The sequence below is a fragment of the Sander lucioperca genome, chromosome 3 (assembly GCF_008315115.2).
Source record: "Sander lucioperca isolate FBNREF2018 chromosome 3, SLUC_FBN_1.2, whole genome shotgun sequence".
Classification (NCBI taxonomy): domain Eukaryota; kingdom Metazoa; phylum Chordata; class Actinopteri; order Perciformes; family Percidae; genus Sander; species Sander lucioperca.
In genome coordinates this window covers 27,853,311-27,876,588 of record NC_050175.1, presented here as the reverse complement: position 1 = coordinate 27,876,588, position 23,278 = coordinate 27,853,311, and the positions used below count along the sequence as shown (strand labels likewise).

Genomic DNA, 23,278 nt, shown 5'->3' with positions numbered 1-23,278 from the left:
ATTCAAAAACAATTCTCGATTGAAAAAACGATTCACAATATGTAAATGTAGTTACTTTTCCCATGTGATTGCAGTCGACATACAATAAAAATTTTTTTTTTTAAAGATTTCTAATTTTTTTTTATTTATTAAAAAATATGAATTGATTTTTGGAATTCTATGAATCGATTTTGAATCGCGATTCGAATGTGAATCGATTTTTTTTGCAAACCCCTAACATCCAACTCAGGTGGGGGAGAAAGAGAGCTTGCAGAGAGGGATAACTGAAACTGGAACTATTTTATGATTGTACGTAATGTGATTAACTCTACGGTTGCAGATTCTTTGAATGGTGGCACAACAAGGGATTAACCTGTGACAGTCGTACAAGAACAGGTCCAATGTTGGTTGGAAATGTATTAACTAATGTATGACACAAGGGGATAGACGCAGTAGAAGCACATGAAGCAGTTTAAGGAAAACCTTAATTTGCCATCAAGCTGTGTGTCAGGTTTCAAAACCCCGACTTTATTGCAACCCCTTCTCCAGAATTATTGATGATTTATCTCTTCACATGTTGTTATTGGTGGACATCAGCCCTCTGCTAAATGTCATTAGACTGCAGCTCTGTTGGTCATGGCTCGACAGACTGGCCACAGACTTTATGAAAGGCACAAAGGCTATTTCAGCCCTACACCCCCACACTCCTACCCTCACTCAGTACTGGGACTGAGGCAGGGCGGTCAGGATAGTGGGACAGACGGAGGAGATGGAAGGGGGGGGGGTTAGGGGCCCAGTCAAAGAGTCTCTGAGCTGCCCCGTGCTGTTGAGACAGTCTGCCAGCCCTTTTGTCCAGCAGCACCATCCTTTCTTTATCCATCATCCACTTTGTCCTCCCCCCCTCTATGCTATCATAGGACAGATTGTGGAGTAGGGGTCACAATGTTTACATACACTCGCAGGCACTTCAAAAGTCCAAAATCATTTCTTTTAATTTTTGGATTAAACATGAGAGTTTAGTAGCGTAATGACCAATACTGGAAGACAACAAAAAATAAAGTAGATGCTAAAAGGCCTTTAGGTCCTCAGTGTTTGCTGGCTTGTTTTTAGTGATGTTAGACTTTCATTTGAGTTTGAACAGATTTGTGAGAGAGAGAGAGCACTGCTCTGGCCAGCCTGAACACACACACAGTGTATATGTTTGTGTCTCTGAGCATAACTGGGCATGCCTCAGTGTTTGTTTTGCGCCCCCCCCCCCACCTCAGTAAAGCTCAATCTGCTCCGTCTGAGTCTGTTTTGAGACAGCTAAGCACATACATGCACGCACACACACATTATGCATTTACATAGATTATTACTAAATGTGAATCCCTTGCAAGTACAGTTATTTTTTGTGTGTGTGTGTGTGTGTGTGTGTGTGTGTGTGTGTGTGCGCGCTTGTTTTACTATATTCGTGGGGTCCAAAAACCGGGGAATACAGCTTGTGGGGCCCAAAATGCTGGACCCCACAAGGTTAAAGGGCTGTTTGAGGGTTAAGACTTGGTTTTAGGATTAGGGTTAGAATTAGGTTATGGTTAGGGTTAGGGTAAGGGTTAAGGTTAGGCATTTAGTTGTGATGGTTAAGGTTAGGGTAAGGGGCTAGGGAATGCATTATGTCAATGACGGATCCCCACAGAGATAGTGAAACAAACGTGTGTGTGTGTGTGTGTGTGTGTGTGTGTGTGTGTGTGTGTGTGTGTGTGTGTGTACCATTCACACAAACAGCTGATCGGGCGTAAAGGTCAGGTTCAGCCTCAGCTTCGAGTCATAAAACCGAATGATGTTGACACAATTTCCCCTGTGGCAAAAAAATCTATACCAATTTGTGCCTTTCCTTTTTTGGCATCAATTTCACTCTGTCCCTTGACGGAGAAACATCGGCACCTTGTCTCTTGTTCTCAATCAGAAAGGAAATCAAGATGACCTAAAGATGACACAGGCATGTTTTAAGTAGCCTTACATGTTGTCTCTACAGGAAATAAAATTCAATGTAGGTCAGAAAAGTGAAGGGTGGTTTGGATATTTTTTATTCTTATTTATATTATTATATTATTTTAGTGCTGAAAAGATTAGTGAGTCCATTCCTGTCGGAAAATAACTGGCAATTATTTTGATAATGAATAGATTTACTCTTTAAACTTATTTTTTACAACATTCCCTTGTTCTTGCGTCTCGGTAGTGAATTTGCTGCTTTTATTTGTCTTGTGTGACAAAGAAGAAATTTCAATGGGAATTTCTTTTTAATCATTTTCTGACATTTTATAGACCAAACGATCAATTAATTGAGAAAAACAATTGGCCTGTTAATTGATGATGAAAATATTGAGTAGTTGCAGACCTAGTAATAGCTTTCTAATTTCAACTTAAAATCATTGTGATGTGTCACATAAAACTGTGCAAATTGTTGTCTAAAAACACCATAATGTACAAAGTACAGACTTCACAAGACTTCTCCTCAAATTATACACGATTAATTTTGTGGTCTTGAGGTACTGATTTTTTGAAATCCAAATTTGATGCACACAGAAAAACAATTTTACACAAAGTCAATATTGAAAAAAATATATATGTTAGGGGTGTCACGATTCTCCAAATCCTCGATTTGATAAAATTTTCGATTCTAAGGTCACGGTTCAATTTGATTCTCGATTTTTACATTTCTTTTTTTTAAAGCACATGTTGCTATGCCATTTTTAGACTAGACTTTTATACAATATAATATATGACCTTTGTTTGCAATGTACCACACTACATTGTCAAATTTAAAACATGAATTAACAACATAATGTAACAATAACTTATATCTTCAGTCAATTGGAAACTTGACAATTTGTCAATAAAGTTAAAAGGAAAAAAAAACGACAATGCTGAGGGCAGACACTTCGCAGCACAGCGATGTTTGGTGTTTTAAGCCCCCAACGTCGTATTCCAGGCAGCGCTGCCTGGAAGGCACTAGGATTAGGCAATGGTTATGGTTAGGTGCCTTGAAGACGATGGTCACAGCGCTGCTAGGAAGGCTTGGTTGGGGCCTTAAAACACCATTGAGCCAGCACAGCGGTCTTAGTAGCTGAGCAGTCAGAGAGCACAGAGGGCGACTCGGCAGTCCGCTATCTTGTTGCTCTCTCTAATATAACCAATATAAGCTACTCTGTTTAGGCTACAAAACGTGCATGCAGGCTGAAATTCAACTGTGCGGTTTTGTCGGGATTAAGCTATAAGCAGAATGAAACTCTGCTAGCTGCTAGGCTAATGTGCAATGGTAAACGCACAGAATATGGTACACTCACTGGAAATCCAAAATACTTCCACACCGGCGACTTCAGTGAAAGAGGAGGTTGTTCAAGTTCTGTCGATGGGTCTCCTGCATCTGCAGTTGCCATGCTAACTCTTGACTGGCTGTAGCTAAGGTAGAGGAGGTTGACTGACTCGCAGCACTTCAACACGTGTTTTTTTTCCGCTTGTCAAGCCGACCGAACGTGACATGGGGGCGTGGCAGCAGATTGTGACTTCATTTCGGTCGATTTTGATTTAAAATCAAAATTGTGACACCCTTAATATATGTTAAGAAAAACCATGTAAAGCTATTCCGTTGTCATCGATGTCTATCTTATTTTTCAGCGTGAGTTATGTCTTTGTAAACAAAATCAGTCTATGGTGATCTGTATTACGCAGTTTCTGGTGCTGTAGGGAGGAGTTGAAGGCTAAAAACTGCTTGCCTGGATTTCTTTTGGAACCCTTCAGATCCCACCCATGTCCATCCAGCAGGGAATTTGGTGTCATAGTTCTCCCGTCTTCTGCCTCCCCCTTGCTACATAGCTGTCTGAGTTTGCCTGTTTAGACAGTGCTGCTGGCTCTTCCTCTAAACAACAAGCTGAGGCTTGATGGTGGTGGAGGAGTGGTTTTTACTATTTTCCCCCATTAAAGTCTCAATCAATGTACTGTCATAAATTTCTTCAATAAAGTGAGTCATTCAGTTTTAGGAGGGTATTGTGTGTGTTTGGACCTGTCCATGTGTTTCATGTGCACTGTTACTTCTTCCATTTTTTTCCATATGCCCTACGTCTTGTTAGTACACCAAATAGCCAGTAATGCCACTGCAATTTGAGCATGTCTGTCTCAGCCCATGCAGAGTCTAGCCCCTACCAAACTCACTCAGCAGCAGGGACCTAACACACATACCACTGACATCAGATCAGCCCCGTCTGACCATTTAACACATCTACAGTGGTAGTTTTTCTGCTCCAAAAGAGTAAGGGAACACCGATAACCACAATAACCCTGCATGTTACCTCTTTGAGGATTATAATGCATTATTTTTGTGGATTCCTTCAGCGATGTAGTGTTCCAACTTTATGGTTATTTTTTCACAGTTTGCGCTGTTATTAAGTCAACATTTAGTCAGTCAGTGTTATGAGTGTCTGCATGTGATCATTGTTCCTCTTCGCAAATGCATTTTTTTTTTTTATGCGTTTGTCTCGTGTCCTCCTTTTGGACAATTTCCCATGATTCACTTTTGCAGCTGCCTCTGTTTATGAAACTGTGATTTAGTTGCTTCAAAGCTACTAACTGTCTTATGTCTGTATGTTTATTTTATTTTGTCCAACCCTTGTAAAACAAGGTTGCAAATTGAGTCAATACATTGAATACCAATTAGCTGTAATGGAGGTCTGACAACATCTTTAAGGGACTTTTGAGACAACTTACAGAGGTACTGAAAGGCCTTATCTGCTATTGCATCAGTCACAAACCTAAAAAAAAGTATGCAATGTGGTAAAGGGAAACAGCACCAATAAATCATAACACTACATGTCAAACACGGAAAAACTGCAATAGAAAAGAGGAACAGTGGTCATAAGTGACTCTCACAAACGATAATTGAAATACGTTTAACAAATTGTTGCAAGCTACTACTAATACAACTTTAACAATATTGTTAATGAACAATGTTGGAACAGTTAATAATGAACAATTATTTATTGCAGGTTGTTGTACTTGATTGCATAATAACCCGAGGTGTTTCTGTTTATTTGTCTACTGTGTGACAGTATCCAGATTGTACTGTTGGGCCCAGCCAAATCTCTCTCTTGTTGAACACTAAAATCAGAAGCAGTGTAATGGGACGAGCCCTGTTGTTTGTCCATGATTTAATAGCCTGAAGTCTGCGAGGTCTTTGATCAGACACTGTGTTATCGTGTAACATCCCTAGCCATATTACATGTTCCTGGCCATGCTATAATAGATGTATTATTAATATTATTATGTTGTTTACTTCCCTTTTTGATGTGTCAGCACTGTGATAACCTGCATAATGTTGCTGTGGCTCACTCTGAAAAAATACTTTTGACTAAGGACAAGCTTCAGTACAATACACCCTTAACAAAACAGACTATACAAAGAGTGAGACACCATTTCTGTCTTTATTGTGACATTTATGAAGAAAAAAAAACAAAACAGCTGTTTTATGTGTTATTGATTGGCCATAATACCATTTCATGGTTGAGGACAGCTCTGCTGTTAACTTCCACTTTCCCTATGGTGACTACTGGACCACTAAGGTGTAAAACCCCAAGAAATGGCTTTTTTTTTTTAAATTTACTTACTTACTTTAATTTATTTAAAATTGTGGAAAACTGGCAACTTAATTACAGCTTTTCAGTCATGAGATGTCTATAAAGGGACTCTCCCCTCAACCTCTCACTGTGTCACTTGACTTGCATCATATTATGGGGAAATCTTATCCTTAACATCTAAGGTTCGTGTTGTCAATCAGCTGGGGGCTCTCACTTTTCAGACGATAGTATGCCTCTTCTTTGTATGCTCCTGTATGCTTGTGTGCACATAAAGTACTCAGATACCATTTTATAAATTGAAGACACCCTCCCCCCAACACACACACACACACACACACACATACACACACACACACACACCCCGGCCCATCCCATTTTAAAGTACAGAGGCAGTGAATAAAAGCCTTTGCCATGAAAAATTAAAACACAATTCTCTGCTTGCTGGATGTACAATGGCTGACCCAGATGGGGCACGACTGAGCTCTCAGTAGTAGAACAGTACACAGCCTTGTTAATATTTGGGGACTGGCATTTGTCGTTCTAAAGGGCTTTAGCTTACGCCTTTGACCCTTACTCTGTATTTATGTGTAAGAGGGTGGGTGAGACAGAGAGTTAGAAGAGGCATATGTGGTTGTTGCCTCTTGCATAAGATGATAAGATAAGTGTGTTTTTTGGGTCATTGTGCTCATAGATTAAAGGCTACATCCCCATTATGACAATCTGCAGCGTCAAACTACCGCTCATTACTATCTGGGCAGCCTAAATCATCATCCTGCCCACAGTATTGTATACCAGATGAATGTAGATGCTATACGCAATGAATGAAGACTTGTTATACATACTGAAATCTCATTGCCGGTTGTTTATTATTAGACATCATCTCATAACCAGCGTGCACACAGCTGGGACCCTCGTCAGTAGGAGGTAGTGTCAGAGCCCAGACAACAACAATACATCACATCTGGTGATATGATTTGGAGGACAGAATTGTCTGTGACTGTGAAAGAAAAGGTTGTATTACAAGTGAGTTTGTTGTTATCATTATTACATTTTGGGTCATGGACCTTCGTCAAGTATCAGTTTCCAATTTGAAACAAAACATGTTTATACTAAAGCCATAGGGTGTAAGAACTAATCAAAAAGAGGTGCCGTATCAAACACCTGAGAATATATGTCAAACAAGATATGTCCATAAGTCCTTCGAAAACAACTTAAAATAGAGAAAAATAATTGGGTTTTTTTGGGCAAAGCAAAATAAGCAAAGGAGATGGGGAAGGCAGATCAGACAATAACTAGTCCAAGTCTCATATTCAAACTGGTACATTTGTCATAACCTTGATGGGAAAAAACATATATATACATCTATAAATAAAGGCAGACACATAAATCCGTATTTCAGACAAAAGGATGCAGGTTATTTACAAACTTCTCTGCTTCTGCCTGCAGGTCTCTGGATGGCCGTCTGCAGGTCTCCCACAGGAAAGGTTTGCCTCACGTCATCTACTGCCGTCTGTGGCGCTGGCCCGACCTGCAGTCCCACCATGAGCTGCGGGCGGTGGAGCTGTGTGAGTACGCCTTCCACACGAAGAAGGATGAAGTGTGTGTCAACCCATACCACTATCAGAGAGTAGAAACGCCAGGTACGAGAGCTCTGAGCAGGTTTATCTCTTCTTCCAATTTTACCATGGTTCTCTTGATATTTTTTTCCAAGAATATAAAGGATGAAGTTTGACAGTTTGTCCAGAATTCTTTTACTTTGCTGCCAGGGCCCTTTTTTTTCAATACACTTGAATAGACTTGTTTTTATCCAGAGGGCTTATCTAATATTTGTCCTGTGATTAATTGCACACAACTGTGTCCTATTTTATTGTTTTACTGTATCCTTTTATTGTTTTGTTATTGAATTGTGTTGCATTACATATTTATTTTATATTTATTTATTGTCCAACTCAGTATTGCTTTTGTTCTAAGAAACAACTGTGTGTGTGTGTGTGTGTGTGTGTGTGTGTGTGTGTGTGTGTTATACAGTACTCCCACCAGTGCTGGTGCCCAGACACACAGAAATCCCCAGTGAGTTCCCACCTCTGGATGACTACAGCCATTCAATCCCAGAAAACACCAACTTCCCTGCGGGCATTGAGCCCCAGAGCAACTACATACCAGGTACCAGCATGCTCCCTAACATGACTGACACTCCTTTTACACCAGGAATCTTTTATACCAAGTCTGATTATCCACACTAACACAGTGTCAGGCTGTTAACATGATACATGGGTCAGGCAGTTCTTAATGCCTAGCACACCTTTCAGACTGACACAGTGATACGTGTTTGCCGTCTAAACAACTGTTATCGGACATGGCTTTGAACATACTCCTCCCAACCAGGTTTAAACACATAGTGAAACTGACATTTTGCTGTATTTGATATTTATTGTATCTAATGTAATTCTTTGCAGATTGCCAGTGTTTATCTTCCTTTTTGTCTTCCTGTGTTGTGTTTCAACTACTATACATACACAGCAGAGATTACCACCAGATGTATTTTAAGGAACTTTACCACATATTTGATGAGGTGTGTGTGTGTGTGTGTGTGTGTGTGTGTGTGTGTGTGTGTGTGTGTGTGTGTGTGTGTGTGTGTGTGTGTGTGTGTGTGTGTGTGTGTGTCTCAGAAACGCCACCACCAGGCTACCTCAGTGAGGATGGAGAGACCAGCGATCACCAGATGACCCACAGCATGGACACAAGCTCCCCAAACCTGTCACCTAACCCTGTTTCACCTACACACAGCAACTTAGGTAAAGACTGTGTGTGTGTGTGTGTGTGTGTGTGTGTGTGTGTGTGTGTGTGTGTGTGTGTGTGTGTGTGTTTGTGTACTTTTCTGTCTGTCTGCCTTCACTTACAGACAACTGTTTCAATAGTGTATCTCCCCAGTGGGAATTCCCTGTTTGATGTAACTCCATTTTTGTATAAGGAAACCAGGTGATGAAAGAATCCTTTGTCTTCCCTCTTTGGAACAGACACCATTCAGCCCACACTAACTTCAATGGCAATATCCTACGTTTATTCTATCAGGATGGAAAAACGCCAGGGGGGCTTGGCTGTAAAGCCTCTGGTGAAATAACAAAATCAAACCAGTTTCATTTGGCAGTGTCGTCCAGCTCTATTCTGGACTTCAGAGGCAAGAACACAATTTTGAAGTTGTTAGAGAGTGGCTATGTTGAGGGAGAAAAGAGCAAATTACCAGAACCAGTTGAAGTTACTGAAAATGGTCATGGATACGCCTGTAATTTGACCATTTTGGCTCCAGCGTCCTACCAGTGAGGGTTGAGTTTCCACATTTTGTCTGGTAAAAGCTTCTTGGAAACAGTGTATGGGTTTGACATTTTGTGACACAAGCTCAGCCTAATGATTTCTTAGGTTGTGTTTTTTTTCCCCTCTACATTCACCTCAGCCCCCTTTCTCCCCACATTTGCCCCTTCCTTGCTTCAGTTGCTGTTTCTATCCATTTTCTCTCCTATCTATTCTGTTTTCTTGCCATTATTCCTCTGATTTGTACCCACATCTTTCTTATCCTACTGACCTTGACTCCTGTCTCCTGTTACCCATTTGTTTCTTTCCTCCTGTATTATTTCAAGCATTGAATTTCTTATTGATCTGCACATTTCAGTCTATTCACAGCCACCCTACTTTGAACAGTGTACTCCATTCGCTAATCTCTCGGTCTGTTTGATGTAGGTGTATATATATATATATCTTTCTCCATCTCTCTGTGTTAGACCTTCAACCAGTGACATACTGCGAGCCGGCCTTCTGGTGCTCTATTTCCTACTACGAGTTAAACCAGCGAGTAGGAGAGACCTTCCACGCCTCACAACCCTCGCTGACAGTGGATGGCTTCACGGACCCCTCCAACTCAGAGCGTTTCTGCCTGGGCCTGTTGTCCAACGTCAACCGCAACGCAGCTGTGGAGTTAACGCGCAGACATATTGGTACGACTCTATTTAGATCTGCGCTGCACATGTGATTGGTTATTTAATACCAATTCCAAACAAGACATCACTCTACATTTGTGATAAATGCTGTTTTTTTTTGTTTTTTTTAAGATGGCATGAGTTTTATCTAAGGAGTTTGTTCTGTCTCTGTTTTGTCTTCAAGGCCGTGGTGTGCGGCTGTATTACATCGGAGGAGAAGTTTTTGCCGAGTGTCTCAGCGACAGCGCAATCTTTGTCCAGAGCCCCAACTGTAACCAACGCTACGGCTGGCACCCTGCCACAGTCTGCAAGATCCCTCCAGGTGTGTGTCCAGCTGCCAGAGACACCTTTTCCCATTTGTTATGTAGTATGAAGTTGTGTTGTCCCTACTTTCACGGCTGAGTGTAGTTTTGGGGGGCAGGAATAAACTTCTGGAGACAGCTATGTGTGTTTGTCAGCGACTTTCTGCTGGCAAAAATCTCCAGTTTGAGCCCGTTCAGTGTCTGTGGCAAAACTGACGACATCAGAGAACCTCTTTTGGTAACCACGTTGGGATTAATCCAAGTTAAGATAATTCTTTAAAATAGATGATTGAGAGCAGATTTACTGTGGCTGTATCATCATTGTGAAATTCTGGGCTGATACTGATGTTTAAAAATAATACAATATGGTCGATGACGATGTTTTGTTGTTGTTGTTTTTGTTGTTATGTATTACCCCTTTTGTAAGAACTGTTTTAAAGTCATTCATCCCTTCATTACACTATATTTTCTCCCTTTCTCAAATGCCGTGGTTCTCAAGGGCTGAGTTATGCTGGTGGCGATTTATGTCGCTGGTCTTTCTTCGACATGGTGTAATACTCCCACACGGCCACAACATGTGGGCAAGGCACCCTTTGACCTTATACATGATATGTCACGGCAGCGTAGTGTCCAGGCAGTGGCTATCTTCTCCGAATCAGCAGCTGCAGTAGCAGCACATGCTAGCGGCTGTTGTCCGAGTCCGACTGCAAAAAAAACACATAAACATTGGACACTGCCATCGGTAAATGCCATCTTACTTGCCGAGAGGCCGATGGCAAATATCATCCGATACCGATGTTCTGCCAATAAATGGGTGCATCCCTTCTTACCTTCACCACCAGTCCAGGAATGTCCTCCTTAGCTATAGTGTCTTAATAGAGGTTTGTTGTCCAAAGAAAGATGTTTACACAAGCACTGTTGAACTTTGTTGTCTGAGTCGTCCATGCCCCTTTCAGACAAGCACCTCTTTACTTAAATGTGATGGCGGTTTTACATGTGGGTTTCATGTTTGAAGTCACTTTAATGTAAAGGTCACGATCGCAATCTTGTTAGGTCGAACTTTGCGATGCCGTCAGATTAACATAAAGGCTGCACAGGGGTAACATTCACAGAGAAATGAAATGCATTTCTTGTTCGCCCGATTAAGATCACTTTTCTCACGCAAGTGTCATCTACGCTCAAAGAAAATGAAATCACTTTATTAAAGTATGAAACCGTGTAATTCAGAGGATTTTACAATTCTCTGGAGATTCCTTTCATGCCCGATCAGGTTTAGATCAGGCTAAATAAATTGCGAGTGTCAGAAAAAGGTCAAAAAAATAAATAAAAACTTTGTTGAAGCACAGTAACATTAAGACCAGCTGTCTACATCCTTATGTTTTTTTAATCTTTTATTCACTCTCCCTCTGGAGCCACAAAAGGCTTTATACAACAAGTTCCCCTGAAAGCCAAACCTCCCCAAAAGCTGCCCCATCTTAAGTACATGTCTAAATATGGTAAAACCAAATTGATTGTGACCAGTTTTGTGTTGGCTGTTCCCTCCAGGATGTAACCTGAAGATCTTCAACAACCAGGAGTTTGCTGCCCTGCTGGCCCAGTCAGTCAACCAGGGCTTTGAGGCTGTGTACCAACTCACCAGGATGTGCACCATCCGCATGAGCTTCGTCAAGGGCTGGGGAGCCGAGTACAGGTAAGCTGCCTTCACAGATCAGCTTTGGGTTAACGGCAACCACTCACTCATATCCTAAATGGTAAACCCCATGATAAAACCCACAACCAACTTGTCAGCAACACTGTTGTGCAAAGATCAAGTCCTTAGCAAGCCCTTATGTAAACACAGACAATAGAAACAAACAGACTGTGAATCATATCCCACAACTCAGCTGCTCCCGCTCCCGGGCATCTGCTTACACTCCGGTTGTATGGAATCCGGTGTATGACGTCGTCAAGCCCTCATCAATAGAAACAGGCCCCACTTGGTACGGCAGACTATTTTTAAACAAACACACATGTGCTGTTTCAAAAAGAGATGTCAGACTTTCCCTGTCCCATCCCCTCCCTGTTTTCCATACAGTCTGACTCACTGATAGTAAGAAAGGAGGAGACGGAATAAAAGGGGGAGCCAATGATTGGCTGAAAGTTGGCTCTGCACAGGAGGAGGTTTCCTCAAGGGGGAAACCTTTGTGCTGTGAGCAACGGCTCACCAGTCCTGTCCAGACCAAATGCTGACATGTGGAGACAGTTAAAAACAGTATTCAGGTTACTGGACCAGCCAGGCCTCCACCCACACGTCACCCGCTCTGTCTTTTCCCATGTCGACTTTTGGTTGTTGATTTTAACTCTTATGTCTCTTTTACCTGTTCTTTTTTTAATCCACTAAAAAAAAAAAAAAAAATAGATGTAAAATGTAAACAAACCATATAAACTAGAGGGATTTTGTATGAAGGCCATGGGGAATCATGGAAGTGCCAAAGGATATAGAGATCAAGAGGATAAATGTCTGAAGATGTTTATATTGCCTCTTCTAAAATATTTCTTTTTCAAGAATTAAAATCGAAAGAAAAAGAGTACTATTGTTTTTTCAAGAACGTGTAAGTGGAGAATCCTTATCATCACTTTGTACATTCTAAGGTTTGTCAGAGGTATATATAAAAAAAAGGTAACAAAGAAAAACAAAACAAACTTCCTATTTTCAGTTTTAGTATTAAGTACCCATAAATGACATTTATTCCTAAACACTAGAATTCTAGATAGAGACATAGAGGCTAGCAGGTTTTGGCTTAGGTTATCATATTTATTCTGATTCAGCTGAAGTTATCGCTATGTAAACGTTCCCAATCGCAAGTTAAAAAATAACAACACAAATAGAAAAAAGAGAATATTGGTATTTCAGTTCACTTCACACTCTAGACTTATTTTGATACTAAACTGATCTTGAATTCTGTCTCAACTGGCATTACGAGGTGTTAAAGGTGTAACTCAGAAATCAGCACTGGTCCAGTTTTTTTTGTCTTTTGGTTTTCTGAGACCAGCTTCTTGCCTTACACTGACTTTGTAAGTTTAGTCACACACATCCTGCTTTCCCTGTGTACTCAACATCTGTTTCTGCTCTCCTCGTGTCTCTCCCAGGCGACAGACGGTGACCAGCACCCCCTGCTGGATTGAACTGCACCTGAACGGCCCCCTGCAGTGGCTCGACAAGGTGCTCACACAAATGGGCTCCCCGAGCATCCGATGCTCCAGCGTCTCTTAGGGAAACCCTTCATCCACCCACTTCCTGTCAGTGACTAAAAAAACCACACAGACTGCACACAGGCAAGAACGGCTACACAAGTACAGAAAAATGACGAGCCTCCCCCTCATTCAGCCAATCCTCAATCTGTAACTTAGTCCTTCCTCCCCACCAGCTGTCAGTAGCACTTTTTATATACATGTTGTTTGTGGCAAAAGGGGACTAAGTGCATTAAAGCAGTACCATGTTAGCATGATCTCAACATTTTGTCCAGAATTGGAGAATTGGATGGCGTTTTTGAAGTGCCAGAAAGGCTGTAGCAATGACAGGAGGTTTTTTGGTTTTTCAGTTAAAAGATTCTTATTTCTTACTTTTTGTTTAAATTTCATTTTTCATGATTTTTACATTCATTTTGTACAGATGCTGAAGTGAACAGTGGATTTAAAAAAACAAACTCCATTTTTTTTTTTTTTTTTTTTTTTTTTTTAAGCATTAATAACAATTTTGTAAAGCATGTATAAGATCATGCATTTCACTTGACTTTGTTTCTGTATGTGGGCATTTGATGGGTTATGAAGACATTTATAAATGTGACCCAGTGAGACAGATTGAAAATGAATAATATAATGGAAATGTTCAACAACTCTTTCTAAACACTGTGTGAAGGAATATACTGTCAGCTTAGTACAAGCATTTGATTAGGTTTTCATGCTGTCATATGCAGCCTGTTACTCTGATAAGGCAAATACAGTGTTTAACTACAGATTTGAGTTTCAGACAAACAAATGATCAAGAAAGAAATCATTCTTAAGATTAAGCAGACAGGAGTTACATCTCTTAATACCCGAATATGAGTACTTAAAGACAGTGGCATTCATCAAATGTCATCAGGAGGATGATGCACTTTTGTAAAATGTTAATATTCTAGTAAAGCAATGTTGGTTAATGTACATTCAATGGCAGTTGTAGCTCACAGCTGCAATAGTTCTTGTCAGAAGGTTATAAGAAATATATCCTGCATTCATTTCAGGAAGCTTTGCCAATTTGCAAAATACTTTTGCAGCATCGTATTGTGTAGTAGGTAGTATATGATAGGCTATTACATAGAACTTGAAAACATCTCACATACTGTCTGCAAACCTTTAGTTAAATTATAAATTGAACACACAAAATGTAGTTGGAATACTTGTGTGCGATATGAATGCAGAACAGAAGGCTGTGTAAAGAGAGCAGGAAGATGCCTTTGCTTTTTTTAATTTTCTCTCTCAGCAGTCCATAACATTGGTGTTATTTTTAGCCATCAGTGATATTGACTTTTTGCACACTCAGGACGGTAAAAATTGAATTATGTACAGGAACCAGCGAAAAGGACAGATGCATGACTCTCAAGACTAGTCTATTTTGCTACCAATTATTTTTATAGGGCAGTAAGGTGACAACGTGTTGTCTGCTCCAAGGGTTTTTGCATGACACGACAGGAAGTACTGCTAGCCGGTCTGGGGATACAAACCTTGTATTTTTTCTACCTGTAAAGACGACGCAGTTTTAGTACAAAGCACAGCTTTTTACAAAGGGAAATGTTTAGACAGATCAAGGCATGTAATTGAAGGTAGCTTCTCAAAATGTGATGTTTTTTTAAGGTCCATGTACATGTAGTACATACATGTTTATAATGTGACCGTTAACCTTTTATAATGTTAATGTTAATGGTTTTGGAAACATGAAAAAAGAAGCTCAAAGATGAAAAAAGAAAATGTTGAGAAAAGCTTTTTGCTGAAATAGAAAAGCATAGTCTTTGGTCCCGTTTCCTTTCAGCCACCCACTGTGGTGGAAGTGGATCGATTTCCTTCTGGTTCTAGAACACTAGACAAAGACACAGTGGGTGAACAAAATATTTTGAATCCTTTTGCAGTACTTATTTACATTACCCTAGCTTTTGATGTTAATGCCAGCCCAGTGGTGCTAATCTGTAACATTTTAGGGACTCAAGAGAACAGCAAAGCCATACGATTTTACTGTCAAAGCTGGTCGATTTTTGATTTCTATTAAATGATGACTTTTAAACCTTCGGTGGGATTGTTTCAGAGACAGTAGCATCTACCAATCTGAGACAAGACAGCTCTTTGTAGAGCTTCTAGTGTCCTCGAGTGCAGCAGTCCTGACCCTAATGGGCTCTTTAAGCCCATGGTCAATGTAATTACCCAGTAGGGAAGATTTTGCAAGCAAATTTGTCATTTTTATACACTTTTCAAGTTATCGTGCTTGTGCTTTCCCCCCCTTGTTTTAATTGTTCACCGTATTCGTCATTATTAGTTGTGCTTTATGTATTTGTGCTCTGAATTGCTCTTTTTAGATGTCTTGTATAAAATCATACCCTTCATTTTTCTCTGCCTATAAAAAGTTGATGTGATGCTTTATATTTTTGTTTGTTATTGTTGGTCTATGAATAAAATCTATATCTTGTGGTGATATTGGAGCCGAGTAAGAAGGAAACTGAAGCTGGGTATTATAATTAATTATATTATAATCTTTAAAGTGCTCATATTATACTTTTTGGCTTTTTCCCTTTCCTTTATTGTGTTATATATCTTTTTTGTGCATGTAATAAATAGGTTTACAAAGTGAAAAAGCCCAAAGTCCACCCCAAAGGGACTTACCATCTCCAACAGAAAACACTGTTCTCAAACTGCTCCAAACAGCTCTATTGTAGTCCAGCCTTTACTTCCGTGACGAATGTGCGTCACTTTGTAACACACGTTATAATGCTCGCCTAGCTGCTAGCGTGGCACGCCCTCATACTCTGCTTCTGACTAGCTAGTAGTCCTTATCTAGTTACTGCACATGTGCAACTCCCAACAAAGATGGAACAGAAGTGCGGGGCCTCACTCTGTAGCTAAAACAGAGAGCTCAACACACAGGGTGAAAATATATGGTGTTCTTTGAAAATTAAACCACATAAACCTATTCTGGTACAACCTCTAAATACAATTATGAACCTGAAAATGAGCATAATATGAGCACTTTAATGTCAAACCACATCTGTATTTCAGTAACATTCAAGGTTATTCTTGTACTCAGATTCACTTTGTTGAGCATAATAGATCAAAAATGGAATAATTCGAGATTGGAAAGCCACACTAACTTATTTATAAATGTATAGCTTAAAGGCATACAATAGCCGCTTTCCGATCGGAGGGATTTTTGCAGTTCCTAGAACATAAAATTCCTAGAACCCTTTTTTTCTCGTGTTCAGACTGGACTAATTTGGGGATTTTTAAGTTCCTCTGACTGCAGTTCCTGTAACTCTTTCAGGGCAGGGTCTTTTCTCTTTTCCCTTTTCAGCAAAGGAACCTAGGTCGAGGGTCGGGTTTCCGGTACAGACAGACCAACAACGGATCAATTTTAACAACTTTCGCCATCTTATTCATCACTAAATTCACTTCTGACAATGTTTTAGGCGAGAAATGAAATGTTTAGATTTCGAATATAGGCAGTCTTGCGAAAGTTGATGCCGAATTGACAATTTGCTTCAAAGTTTTCAGAGTTGAGAAGCTCCATGAAGTGAGGCGACTGTTTTTACTGTTATTACAGACCTCTCTGGAGACATGTCAGGTTTTAGACTCCTTTTGTCTGCTTTCTTCTGTATGTCAGGGATTTCCTAGTCTGTGGTGGATAATTTGGCGCTGTCCTCAGAAGCAGACAGAACTGTAATTACGGGCACTAAGCAGACACTCTCTTGGCTCGTCACAATTTCTATGTTACAGGCTAATGCAGACCATAACCATTTCTGCTGTCACAGAGGCACGACATGGCTTTGACTATGAATGCAAGGCTTTGTTCTGATGCCCTTAAGGTAAAGAGGACAGAACACCTGCTAACTTCAGAAACCACGTCACTATGGTGACAAATTGTTTGGGTGCATGAGAAAATCAATTGTAAAGAGAGGGTGGAAGGACTATAACCTCTGCTGATTCACTCTTGTGATATCTAGATATATTTAAAAGCAGTCAGTGCAGAAGCAAGAGTCCTCATCGTGACCTTCTTTTAATAATGTACTATAAACTACTGTGCATGGCGTCAAAAGCTGAGGCAGTAACTTCTGCACAGTCAGCTTTACATTATGCCTCCACCACAGTCTCCTGGTGTTAGAGCCGAGTCCTGCCTTAGCTTCCTTCCAGACGACACAAACACTTAATAATTAAACAAACATGCAGGGATTGAGACTGTGCATGTGTGCATGTGCATACATTCAGTCTGGAGCTGGTCCAATAAAAATAGCTAAGAGGCAGATTTGTTTCTCAAAGGATTAGGACAGCACTGAAGTTATTATCTTAAGGTAAATGGTATACAGCATAATACCAAAGTATAATATACTTAATTCTGTTTTTAAATACAGTTTGACTTATTACTTGGTTCAAAATAAGGGTACCCTTTCCTATATTAGGCATACTTTAGGCTATAAGGCTCTGGAAACATACATTAACAAGCTCTGTACCTGTACTCTGCTAAATGACAATACAGTTAAATCTAATCTGATCTATATTAGACAACTTTAAGTTTAAAGCTTTTTGTAAATACTTACTAAGACTTGTACCAGAAATGCAGTTTAATGTACTTCAACTATTGAAGTCATGTTCTTCTCAAGTATATCTCAAGAGAGGAAATATAAAATAGTTTTGGTTAATGCACTAAAGTAAAAGAAGAACTGAATGGGTCCTGTCCATGATTTTGGAAAATAAAGCCCAATCATGCAGTAGATGATATCAGACAGCAGACATTGTTTTTTTTTTTTTTGAGAAACTGGAGAGTGGTCCTGTCTGAGTGAAAATCATTTATAAATCATGGCTCAGATGATTTATTCCACACACAGTCAAGATCCAGACACAAGCCATGTTAACATGGGTGGAGAGTAGGAGGGTGAAGTGCATTATGCTCTGTTATTACTTTAACTTTTAGATATTTTCACTCATAATGTCTCCTGGTAAAATCCATAACTTCCCTCATTGTCTTATGAATAGAACCATATACTATATTTCTTTTATTACTTGGTTGAACTGTGTCGTGGTGTGGTATCACACACAGCTCATGTCACAAAAGACATAAAAAAAATTAAACAGGTGTCTGTTTAGTCCTTATTGCTTTTAGTTCAACATAAATGCTCCCATACCGATAACACCATTATTCATTCAACAGATTCTTGGTTTTTATTTTCAGATATTATCACCATTGTTGGTTTGTGGAGTGTGCGTCACTGTCACTGTGTTGATATAGCAGCAGCAGGCTTGTTAATGTTACTGATGCCAATGAACTGTTCTAGTTCAACACTGCCATCTGCTGGCTGCAGGGAATACTGATGGGCCCCATCAGATAAGATTATTCACTTGTATTAGTCACTTTAATGTGAAAATGATCAGCTCTAAAGCTATAGTGCGTAGTTTCTGCCTCCCCCATGAGGAATTCTAAGTAATGACAACACTGTCGGCGCGTCCACATGATACAGCCTTCCGTGATCGCGCACGCGCCACCACTCCTCCTCCACGCAGTTGCTAGTAGCCAAGGGGGTAAGCCAGCCTCCGCAAAGCATAGCTCCTATGGAGCCATTTTGATGCTACCAAGCCATCACCTCCCGTTAGCATTCCATTGACTGCCATTCATTTTGACGCCACTTTGACAGCGAATAACTTTACATCTGAAGCGTTTAAAGACTCTATTTGTCCATTGTTTATTTCTAAAGAAACACGACAATGTATAAAAGGCTCCATTACCTTGTACCTCACGTTATGGCTCCGTAGCAGACGTTTTTATAAAAATAGGCTAACGATTGTGTCATAACCATGCGACTTTCTGTCGCATAGTAGACAAATTACCGTACAGTACAGGAGAAGCTCGCAGGCAGTTTGGACTTACATTAGCTATTTTAGTTTAATTACTAATGTAAACTAGCATTTTAGTTAGCAATAATTAGCCTGTGCCTATGTTATTTCCTTACATATACCTACGCTCTCCGTCTCTGCAAGTTTCGGAATGATTGAGATTTCTCTTGGCACAGCTACCAGAAGACTTACAACTTTCAGACAGGTTGCTCACATCACATTTACGTCGTCTCTCAGTTGGAGGCTGCGCAGTAACGCACCGGAAAAGTGCTTCTAACGGCCTTCACTGGTCTCCGTCCAGAGCAACGGGATCTGTTGGTCCAGTTTATATACAGTCAATGGTCAATACACATGCTAGAAAGAGGTTTGCTTTAAAGACCACGCCAAAATATTCACTCTGACATTCTGGTTCTGCTTCGGATGCCATCAAGCGGGATCTCCAATCGTAATCAGTCCTTCACTGACCAATCAGCATTCATTAACAGAATGCTAGCGTGTTATAGGCAACAACGACTCAACCTGTAAGAATTCAAAAGGACATACTCGTTCATTCAACTTTTGACCTATAATCCATGTTGAACTTGCAAAAACTACAATCAAATCTGAGATTTCTCAACGACAATCAGGCGAAAGAGACACATTTAGCCGTCTAGCTCCATAGAGTCCCATTCATTTTGCACTCGCCTGCGATCACCCCCAGTGTAACTCTGGTGGAACTGCAACCAAATTCGGTACAATGGGGCTAAGTAGGGAATGGAAAGGCTTTCCGTAGACTGGCTTTGACTTCACTGCTCTCCGTTGCAAGTCTACGGCGTCGCTTTGTCCATTCATTTTACTGTGTATGCTAGTAGCCAAGGAGGACACGGATTAAAAAAACATGATGGACTCTTCAGAAGAGGTAATTATCTTTACTCGAGCTTCTGCGCGGGAAAGTCACCGGTCGCCATAATCTTCTGAAAATAGCCATACTGAGAAATACAGAGAGAGTTGTGTGGAGCTGATAGTCTTAATTAGCTTTGTAGCAACTCATTTCGCAATGGCTTGAATGTAATGGACGTTCATTAATATCAAAAAGTTACGCACTAAAGCTTTAACAGGACAGATTTAGTAGTATGGAACAGTTCCACAAGGAGGTGTCTTCCTGTTTATACACTGAAAAAAGTGATTCTGAGCATTTGTAGATATAACATAAATTAAATCTGTGAAATTAACAATACAAATCTCAGTTTGTATCTTTACATGAAAATGTATCGTTTGAAATTCATCTGCATTTGTTCATAATACAATAAAATTGTTTTTTTTCATTTACATGCGTTATTTAGTTATCCCAGTCGATCTTCTCAAGTACAAACACTCAACATACAATAAGCTTGTTTCATTTACGCTGTTCCGTAATACTGCGAACTGGCACGCAGTCACGCACACTCGTTCCCTCCTGATTGAACAGCAGACCGCATTTCCAGAGGCTGAGTTTATGGTTGAGTCGGCTGAACGTTAAGGTACCTGATATCTATATCAGGTCTACTGTCATCGTCTTTTCGTTTAATTTGAAGATTAGCAAGTGGCTTTCCTCAAGGCCTGCTAGCGTATTAGCAGCTAGCCAACTAGCTGCTAATACACGTCAAAATCGTTATTTTTAAAATGCTAAGAAGGCTCGACGCAACATGACACGTTGCTTGTAGGGTCCCTACACATGAACTTGTGTTGTATGTGTACCCTGGATTTATTTAAAATGATGTAAAGATAACGTATCTGTTTGACGGCAAACAAACCATGTAGTTAAACAGGCTAGAAAAGTTAGCCTATCGTTATCAGCTAACTCACGTCAGCATAGCCATTTGCTGTTATTGAGAAAGCAAACAATTAAAACGAAACATTAATATCAAGTTTTATGTCTTATCTAAGACTACAGGCTGTTAATAAATTTGTTGTACTTGGAAGTAGCCTACCACAGCAATAGCTAGTTTGAGAAGCTAAGAGCAGGAAAAATATTCAGTGCAACTTTTGAGATGTTAAAATCTCACAAGCCACTGTTCAGATCATAATGGTTTGGCAGTATTATGCAGAATGTGACCCATAATGTATAAATTACTCACTAATGTTTATATAAATTTCCTGAAGTTGTTTAATAAGATAAGGAAAGTCCAGAAATGTACATGTAAGTCTATGAAAGGTAACGTCTTTCTCCAACCAGTTCTGCAACCAGCAGACTAATTTATTCTAACAGAATAAATGTACAGTGTGCTTCAGAAAAGATGTGAATGTATGCAAAAACAGAAATAATCTGCAAAGAAATAAAATTAACATCAGATAAATGTGGAAGACGTAAAATAAAGAAGTTTAGGTCAATGCAAATCTGAAAACTTTAATTACTATTTTTCATGCATTTTATTTTGGCCTTTTTATATTATAGTGTAGTTTTGGTTAATTGCAGTGGTTAGTAACTAACTATGATGTATCTTTACCAGCTGTCTCTACAACCACACTGGATGAAGGTATCCTTACCAGGTGACTCTACAAGTTTGTTTTATCTCTTACGCTCTTACAAGGCGAAACTGATGCAATGCTTGAAAAGGAGAGAGTGGAGCTTCTCTATGAGTACCAGAAGAGAGACGATAACAAACTCATTAATGAGAACATGGGAAAAACCTTCTCACTGCGTCGAAATTATGTAATCCTCCAACCACCTGTGATCGACCTTAAAGCTCGATGGCCTGCCTTGTTTGAGTGTTCCCAGGTATGTTGAACATTTTGATCACGTCTTCTCCAATACACGGTGTTTTTTGGAAAAGTTTCAAAGTGAATTTTGCTATTTTGAATAAATCATTATTTCATTGTTTGATAGAATCACTGCCATTATCCTGTAACCTATGTGACACTTTCTGAAGTGAAAGATAGATATATTTACCTGATGAGGCTGCCAGATTGAAAGCTATTCTTACCTGATTACCTGTGGAAAAAAATATTCAGTATTCTTACACTTCTGGTGCAGCATCCCTAATCACTTAAATGTCGATTTCAGTGTAGTCTTTAAATTTATTTTTCTATGTCTTATTCTGTTTCTCTTGCCCATGTGTGTCTGTCTCATTGTGTTTCTACATCTCCATGTCTTGTCTACATCTCTTGGTCTCTCTCAGATTGAGGAGGAATTCCGCAGGGTCACACTGAAGCCACTGCAGTCCACATTCCTGGGCAAATTGGACCAATACACATCCAAGCTGTTGAGCCTGTACAGGAGGAATGGTGGAGCCGTTGGGAAGAAACTTGATGAGACCCTTGACGTGTTAAATGAGGCATGTATTTACAACAGTGTAGTAGTAGTTAGTTTTATGTAGTTGCTTTCTGACGTCTGTAATCTCCTGTTTTATATTAATCTCATATTTCTCATATTAATGAGTAATCTAATTTCATATTTTTGTAGGACAGCAACATTGAGTCCCGAAGAGAAGTTGTGATCAGAGGCCTCAAACTCTACCTTGGTGGAAACACTGGAGAGTTAATCAAGGACTACCAGGTAAAAAAAAGTAATACTATGCTGTGGCTTTGATTCAAAGCCCTGCCAATATGAGACAAGTTTGTGCAAAAATAGCTGTTTGCTGATAATTTGACAAGATCTTTAGGAGATTTTAAATAATGTGCCTATGTAGAAATGGGATTTGATTTGATTCATTTAATTGTATTAAAATGCCTTGCACATGAAGGACACTAAGTACAATCAAGGATAAAAACTTCCAGGACTTATTTCCATTGTAGTACTCATAATAGCTACAATACTACTCAAAACTATCACATAACAATCGGATCCTCTGTTTGGAGAGAGAACAAAGAGTTATGCATCCTTCACATTACTATACAATAAATATGTTTTATTCTCTCTGGTGTATTTCACAGGTTTTCAATGACGACGATGCTGCTGCCGTCCAAGAAGCTCTTACTACATTTGTCCTCGGCATCTTTGTTGTCAGCAATCCCAGGGATGGTCTCCCCAAGCAAGCTGGAATAGCTGTTGAGAGCAGAAGTCCTTTTTGGTATCCCAGATGTGGCACATGCTTGCACCTATCTGATGGGCCTTATCTATGCCTTGGAACTAAGGTACCCTAATAAACTGAAATACACATTTGCGGCCTTTCAGAAGATCTTCCTAGAGCTGGAGGATGCGAACAAAACAATTTCCTCCGAAGTCCTTGATCTCAAGGTCTGTTTGCATGCTTAAAAGCTATACAGATGGTGTTGAAGGTGTAGGATTTGAGTGAGCTCACTCTTATCAAGTTTTACAGAGTTTTACACAGTTCTTCTGAGGTTCTCCCAATGC

At 39.8% G+C, this 23,278-nt stretch overlaps 1 protein-coding gene across 1 annotated transcript in view; it reads left to right on the top strand.

Moving 5' to 3' along the window:
• Positions 1–15,564, top strand: part of smad3a (SMAD family member 3a) — a 31,504-nt gene extending 15,940 nt beyond the window's left edge. The window contains exons 2-8 of the mRNA XM_031290286.2: positions 7,035–7,228; positions 7,617–7,751; positions 8,258–8,383; positions 9,365–9,577; positions 9,744–9,881; positions 11,407–11,551; positions 12,991–15,564. Of these exons, the coding sequence (XP_031146146.1) occupies positions 7,035–7,228; positions 7,617–7,751; positions 8,258–8,383; positions 9,365–9,577; positions 9,744–9,881; positions 11,407–11,551; positions 12,991–13,114 (1,075 nt within the window). The 3' untranslated portion in view covers positions 13,115–15,564. The remainder of the gene's footprint in view (positions 1–7,034; positions 7,229–7,616; positions 7,752–8,257; positions 8,384–9,364; positions 9,578–9,743; positions 9,882–11,406; positions 11,552–12,990) is intronic.
• The last annotated feature ends 7,714 nt before the right edge of the window (positions 15,565–23,278 follow it).